At 37.3% G+C, this 8232-nt stretch overlaps 1 protein-coding gene across 1 annotated transcript; it reads left to right on the forward strand.

The window, feature by feature from the left end:
- The first annotated feature begins 1622 nt into the window (after nt 1-1622).
- cabp5b (calcium binding protein 5b) lies at nt 1623-8232 on the forward strand. The gene is made up of 6 exons (XM_056239835.1): nt 1623-1693; nt 2094-2124; nt 4081-4224; nt 4420-4529; nt 4620-4767; nt 7842-8232. Exons 1-6 carry the CDS (start codon nt 1646-1648, stop codon nt 7868-7870), a joined length of 510 nt encoding a protein of 169 aa, XP_056095810.1. The 5' UTR covers nt 1623-1645; the 3' UTR covers nt 7871-8232.

Here is an 8232-nt window from a genome sequence, read left to right on the forward strand (position 1 = left end):
TTCAACAGAAAATATTTTATTTTAATTGTGATCACAATTTTGCCATAAGTCTTCATAGTTACCGTGCGTTTTATCCTCAGATATTTCTGTTCATCTATTTGCATTTCGCATCTCTTGTCTTCAAGCTGTTTCAGAGGCAGCTATAATGATGTCATTCTTCTACTTTTATCCATCCTCTCAAGATATCTTTCCATCTGCTCCTTGTTGATATTTCTCATTCTGTCATATGAGCATTTGATTTCTTCTATTCCACTATTCTAATCCTCTTTTCTTACCCCCCACTATCTCTCTCTTTCTGGCGAATGGTATGTTAAGCAGTAATCTTAGCATCCACACACTATAGTGATGGTGGGGAGCGCAGAGAGCTCTGGGATTACTGGGCTACTCTTACGCAAACACATTTCAGGATGTAAGAAATTGCTTAGCATTAGCACTTTACGTAACAACAAATCATACTATATGCATGCATGCATTGAAATATACTGACACAACCGAACATGATGACCGTGTTGTACGTCAGTTAACTCAGTCCTTATATAAAACTCATGCACACATGCAGATTTATGATAGATTTATGATGCAGATTTATGATGGCATCTGAAGTATAAGCACTGAAGAGCATTAAAGGTAACCTTGTTTTGTGCTTTTGGCCCCCCCAGGGGGGGGGGGGGGGGGATGGAATTGGAATGATTTTATTTGAATGCAGATTATTTTTTTAAATATTGGACATGCATGTAACATCCAGATTAAAGAAAAAATCAGAGGAAAAAACTATAAACAAAATAATCAAATTCATGTTAGTTATTTGCAGTCACTTTTGCCAGGTTCTGCTTAAGAAGCTAGATTTGATCTCTCTGACTCTATCCTCTCTCTCTCTCTCTCTCTCTCTCTCTCTCACTCCCACTGTCACTTGCTCACTCATGCATTTATTCTTTGACTTGCTACCTCCCTCTGTATCGTTTAATCATTCAGGAGCTGCTGACTGACAGTGAGAAAGGTTTTTTTCTTGCACTGAATTTAAAGAACAGGAGGACAAGAGAGTTGGCTGGCAGAAGCAACACAAAGTAGAACAAAACTAAAGAGGACTGACCTTCTTCACTCCTTCCTGGACAGAGCAGCGTAACAGGTGAGGGAATGTTTCTTAGAAATTTCTGAACTGCAATGTAGTGTCATTGTTACATTATGTTACACGTAGATACTATAGTAATAAATATAATTTATGCATAATTACATGCAACTAACCATAAACCAAATCAAACTCTAATCCTAACCCTTTAGTAAGTAGTACGTGTAGTTAATTAATATTATTTAGTAATTATAGTGTAGCAAAGACACCTTAAAATAAAGTGTAACCAAGATGTTCTTTGTTTCATTCAAGAAATGCCTCCAAAGAATATGTCAAATTATCATTCAAATTCATAATAAATAAATTAAAAAAAACATGAAAAATATTTTAAATACCAGCGGTGACATATTAAGACCATTCTTGCTGCAAACTTGTGATTGGTGTGCATGAATTTGGTGTTATATTCAATAGTTTCAGGGTTAAAGTAATGTTTATTTTATCACAATACAAATTACAGTATGTTCAATATCTGAACATTTTTAAAGACACTCAGAAGACACACAGAAGAGGCTGTCAGATATGAGTCTGGGGCCGGCTTGCATTTTCCTAAGAGGATCTAAAAACACTGTAAGTCTCTTTGGCTCTTATATATATATATCCTGTAATCTGGTACTGTAGTGATCCAGAGTATATAGGTAGACATAAATGTTTTTATTTTTTTATTTTTTATCTAAAGTTCCTCACTATTGCACTATGCTGAGCTCATTCAGAACCAATCTGTTAATATCCATCAAGAGTTATAAATATCTGAACTGGTCTGGCACAAGAATGATCTCTCTAATGCTTTTGGATATAAGATATTAATGGGTGCTTGCAGGAGAGAGAATGAGTTCAAAATCTGTCCTAAGTCATCAACAGATTGTTGCTTGCATAAACCTTGCATAAAAGTTGTGCTGAATCCAAAAATGTGGGTAAATATGTAAAGTTGATGCACATACAAGGAAGCCTAACTGTAGCTGTTTTACAGGAGCGTCCACTCGCAGATGAGGAGATAGAAGGTAAGTGCAATTGTTTTTACTACTTTTATTCTAAAATAAAACTTTACAAAAAATGTACAATTTATTTAAACAAATTAAATGTATTTAAAACCGAAATTTGAAAAAAGACTTCATTTTTACCATTAACAGAGAGTCCCTGATTATTTCTTGAAAATGAATTGATTACACTGGTCTGCAATTTTTTAGAAGTCCTCTGCTTCAAAGATAAAATGTGCTATTTATGTATTTTTGATGTGCTGAATTCAAATATGTCAATTAACTGATTGGCTACTGTTTCCAAGATATTTAAGTATTGTTAAATAATCTATGTTAAATATTGTGTAGATATTACCTGTCACCTGTCCTGTTTATGTAATAGCCTACTTTAAAAATAAGCAAAAGCGTTATATATCATATTAATATCATAGTTAAGCTAAAAAAGAAAGATGGCATCTGAAAGTTGCGGTTTCATGGTTTAAATTGAGATATCTTCCCTTTACTCACTTATCTTCCGCCATTCCCAAGTCAAGGGTCGCATACCGACTCAATAGCATATCTTGAAAACTAGAGCCAATCAACAATTTTAAGCATCATTTTCATTTTCAGTGACCCACAGTAAAGTTTGACTATATTATTTCAGATGCATTTTGGCTGTAGACCAGTGTTATTTATTTTATTAAACGGTTTTATTTTCTAATGTTTACCTCCACATTTCTGGTTCATTTATATAACCACACTAATCTTACAGCATAAGATGCAAACCATGCTGTGAAGTGCCAGATGCCAATGCAATTCAGTGAAGTCAATGAGTCTGAGAGTACTACTGAAACTGCTTCTATTTTATAATCTTTTCTAAATAAATATAATATTTGTTGATACAAACTGTATTTTCGTCAATTAAAGGATTAGTTCACTTTAAAAAAAAACTTTTGCTGATAATTTACTCACCCCCATGTCATCCAAGATGTCCATGTCTTTCTTTCTTCAGTCGAAAAGAAATTAAGGTGTTTGATGAAAACATTCCAGGATTTTTCTCCATATAATGCACTTTGCTGGGCACCAAACGGTTCAAGGTCCAAAAGACAGTTTCAGTGCAAACTGCAAACGTAATGGTCTTATCAAGCGAAACGATCGGTCATTTCAAAAATAAATAACAAAGTTTAAGTTTAATAATGTCAAATGCTCGCCTTGCTCTGTTATGTGATGCACGTTCGTGACTCTCCTGTTCGAATTCGTTCATCAAAATGAACAAATCATTTTTAGAGTCATTTGGTTCATTTAACGAAAGAAATGAACGAATTGACTCTGAAAAAGATTCGTTCATTTTGATGAACGAGTTCGAACAGGAGAGTCACACAGAACAGAGCAAGGCGAGCATTTGAGCTTATAAAACTTAAACTTTGTTATTTCTTTTTTAAATGAGCGATCGTTTCGCTTGATAAGACCCTTATTCATCGTCTGGTGTCGTTTAAAGCCATTTGAACAGTTTGCAGTTTGCACTGAAACTGTCTTTTGGACCTTGAACCGTTTGGTGCCCAGCAAAGTGCATTATATGGAGAAAAATCCTGGAATGTTTTCATCAAAAACCTTAATTTCTTTTCGACTGAAGAAAGAAAGACATGGACATCTTGGATGACATGGGGGTGAGTAAATTATCAGCAAAAGTTTTTTTTAAAGTGAACTAATCCTTTAAGTGAAAAGTTGAACTGAAAAATCTACATGAATTTCAGAAGTCTTAGTATTGGGTTTGTCCTCTCGCTTTAAAGCACTTTAAGCTTCAAGAATCTACATAGTCAAATGATCAATTATTTTGATTAGTAACTGTTCTTAGCTTACACTTTTTCAAAATCCTCAAACTTTTTGTAGCTATATTTCTATTAGGTTTAAATGAAATAATAATAATAAATCCCAGATTATTGAAACAGTTTGTCGTGTACCCAGAACTCTGTTAATTAAATGGTCTTGTGTGTATTGCAGAGCTGCGCGAGGCGTTCGCAGAGTTTGATAAGGATAAGGATGGTCTGATCAGCTGTAAAGATCTGGGCAACCTGATGAGGACGATGGGTTACATGCCCACTGAGATGGAACTGATTGAACTTAGCCAGAACATCAACATGAACCGTGAGACATCTGTCCCCTTTCCCATCTCCGTTTCACATATATGTGCTAGCAGCTGTTTTGTGATTTGATGCTTGTCCGGTCAATGTGTTTTGTACTGATACTGTTTTGACACTGTATGTTCCATCTATTTATTTATCATGTGTTGATCTCATGATCTCTGCTAATCTTTATTCTCTATCTGCCTCTTTTTTTCAGTTGGAGGAAGTGTAGATTTTCAGGATTTTGTTGACCTCATGGCCCCAAAGCTACTGGCAGAAACGTCTGGAATGATCGGACTGAAAGAGTTGAAAGATGCGTTTAGAGAGGTAAAGGATGTACCCTTTTCCTTTTCATTTCCCAAACATATTTCCAACAAAAAGCATAAAGGAGTGTAATCTTTTTATATTTTTGTGTAGTTTGATATGGACGGTGACGGCTCTATCACCATCGAAGAGCTGAAGCATGCAATGCTAAAGCTGCTAGGTGAAAACACAAACAAGAGGGAAATAGAAGCGGTGGTCCGAGAAGCAGACAATAATGGAGACGGGACCGTTGATTTTGAGGGTAAAATAGATTCATATTTCAACATAATGTAGACTTTTTCACCAAAAGCCTATATTAGCACAGTTGTTCTTCTTGGCAATACGATATTCAAAGCTATTTCCTCTGGCATTTCTGCTGTAATTATGACAATGCTGTTTGTTTTTGATAACAGAAACTGTGAGTGTTAATATCAGTGGTGGAGAAAGTAATAAAGTAAAGTATAATAGGCTACTCCAGTAAATAAAAATAAAAATACTAGTTTTACTACTTACGCATTAAAACTAAAAAGTAGCCTACTGGATATGTTTATTTACTTTCCAATTTTATTGGGGCTGAGGGCACGCAAGGTCTCTCGCTCTCTGCACGGTTTGGAGCACATACAGTAGGCCTATGTTCTGTCTCGCATGCGCGGCTCTAGATTCCAAGAGATTTGAACTAATTTATGCCGAGTTCAGACTGCACGATTTTAGCCCCGATTTTGGCTCGCCGACAGGTTTTGAGAAATCGCAGACAAATGCCCGAAATCACAGGCAAATCGGTGCTCGTTCACGCGAGTGACAATCACGCAGTGTGAATGAGCAAAGACGCGATCTGAGAGAATCGCCGACGAGTCGCCGACGCCCGTGAGATATTTGGCATGCTAAATATCTGGACCTGTAGGCGATTCACAATCCTGCTGTGTGAATGTGTTCTGACTGAAAACTACATCGGCGATGACCGACAGCCAATTAGAGAGCAAGATACAGGGAGGAGGAGGAGGAGTTATAGACCAGAATATCAGTATTTTAATAGATAGACCTATATTTACAATTATATCAAACAGAAACAAAACACAAACATTTGCATGACCAGCAGCAACAGCAGGACATTTGCAAAATGTTTACAATACACTCGCTTTGCAAAACACAGTCCTTGCTCCCCTCCTCTTGCCAACCATTTCCTGCATAAACTGTTTTTCTTTTTTTCTTCTTTTTTTTCGCTACAAATCAGTGCACAGACAATTTGTAGGCTATCATTTTTAATAACAAATTCAGTGTCGCGCAAGAACTCCGGTCTCACGCACGCTTGATCTTCCGTTATTTCCTATCACTTCTCGCTTTGTTTGTTTGTGAAACGTAGTTTGCGGACCAGGCAGAAGTTATCGGCGATTCTTTCTTTTGTAAAGTCATGCAGTGTGAAACCTCCTGTCGCCGATCCATCGTGCAGTGTGAACACAGCAGCAACTGAATGTTACCCCAGATAGTCATGCAGTGTGAAAACAACAGTGACCCGATTATTTTGAAAATCGTGCAGTCTGAACTCGGCATTACGGGCATCAGAGAGCCGCTATCATTATGCGGGATTTTTATAGGTTAATTTTTTTAAACAATTCAGCGCAACTCCAAAAAGGAGGACAAATGAGTGTCCGGCTTGAGGCTGGGCCGGACGCCGGACAGGGGGCTTAAAATCCGGACTGTCCGGCCAAAATCCGGACGTATGGCCACCCTACCGACAGGTCCAGATATTTAGCATGCCAAATATCTCACGGGCGTCGGCGACTCGTCTGCGATTCTCTCAGATCGCGTCTTTGCTCATTCACACTGCGTGATTGTCACTCGCGTGAACGAGCACCGATTTGCCTGTGATTTCGGGCATTTGTCGGCGATTTCTCAAAACCTGTCGGCGAGCCAAAATCGGGGCTAAAATCGTGCAGTCTGAACTCGGCATTACAGGGTAACAAGACTTCGCAAAGGACAGAGGAGAAACACAGGTTTAAATCAGGAACTCAATAACCAATAATGAAACACAGCTGAACATAAAAAAAATAATGAGTCCATGGGGAAAACATAACACAATGAGAGAGTGCCCTCCAGTGGCTCTCGAGGGCACTACAGCTGCCGATCGTCACAGCGGGAAAGACGCGTTTTTCGCTATTTTAAAGTTGTGGACATGTCTTCATTCAGGTAGCCTATGTCATACAATGGGCTTAAACTGCTTGCCCTTTTACAGCTAATTTAGTTCACAGACAACTGACAGACCTTTCATTTAGCCTACAATAATAATCAATCCTAAAATTGGGCATTATTACCTTTCGCGCGCCATCAGTCATAAGCTCCGAGGATCTCCCGCTCTTGGCTCAGTGTTAACTGGAGACTCGCTCTGAACAGACCATTTGATCAGTGACTCGAGAACAGATGGTCGAATTCACCAATGAATCGTTCAGTGCGATTTGCAAACCGATTTAACAGATTAACTAAAACACTGCTATCACGTCTCTAGGTGACGATTTCTTCAGTTCAAAATTCAAAACCATGTTTTTTTTTAAAATGTAGTGTAGTGAACGTAGGCCTACGATATTGTGCTTTTGAATATGATGTAAAGTTTCCAAAAATAAGTCTGATAAAGTATAGGCTACAGATAGGCTTCTTGAAAAATGTAGCCATAGCCTCTTTACAGAAGTCAAAATACTTTGTTAGCCAACTGTTCTGGTTTAGTGCAGAACCACTGCATTATCTCCACACTCTGTTTTAGTTTAGCACTGCCACACAGGCTATATAATTACACACAGATCTATAGCAGAACCTTTTCACGTGCGGAAATGCATGCAAAGGGATCTTTGCATCTTTAAACACCATAGGCCTGGACTGACCTTAGTAATTACTGAAGCGTTGAGAACCTTCTTTAATGTATTAACATCAGAGCAGCTGACGACGTGTTTCAGTCATTAAACTAACAAGACTGTAAGTGTGATCAAATGTGAGGTCAAGAACGGGTTTGTGCTGAACCCTGATACTTTAGAATTAGCTTCACATTAAGTGATTAACTAAAATGTACAAATGTTTCCATATATCAAACCATTTTATATGGTAATATTTTGGCCAGGTATCTCTTGGAAAAGAGATTTTTCTCATCTCATTAAACTGGTAAAATAATTAAAAGTTCTAGAATATAATACAGTATAATAATATGGAAACAAAATAGATGAATCTAAAATGCAAATCTGATAGTTATTACGGACTGGATACTGATAATCTCCCTTTATATCAGCCTTAGCTCTATAGTTAAAACTAATGCTTTGCTTTTTTCTTTCTTTTTTTAAAATCTCTCTCCTTTAGAGTTTGTCAAAATGATGTCTAAAAATTGAGAATGCACCTGTGACGTTAAAGAAGGCCTGAGACAATCATTCCAGAGACGGAAACATCTGCATCAGTCAGACCGTCAATAAAGTCAATGGCTACGGCTACTATGCATATGGGAACATTTTTTTATACCATTTTGTTTGTGTATTTATATCTTACTCTTTGAGTGCCACTTTGTTTTGCTTTACATGACCTCAAACACTGAATCCTCTATAAACTGTAAATGATAATAATGTCATATCAGTATTATGTAACAATATTTCAGTGCACGTCGGACATATATGTTCGGAATAGGATTGTATCTTTCATTGGACACACATACTTGAACTTTTGGCATAAAACCAAGTTAAAGACTCTCTGACTGTTA

This window comes from Rhinichthys klamathensis, unplaced genomic scaffold, assembly GCF_029890125.1.
Source record: "Rhinichthys klamathensis goyatoka isolate OS25496 unplaced genomic scaffold, OSU_Roscu_1.1 h1tg000571l_1, whole genome shotgun sequence".
Lineage (NCBI taxonomy): Eukaryota > Metazoa > Chordata > Actinopteri > Cypriniformes > Leuciscidae > Rhinichthys > Rhinichthys klamathensis.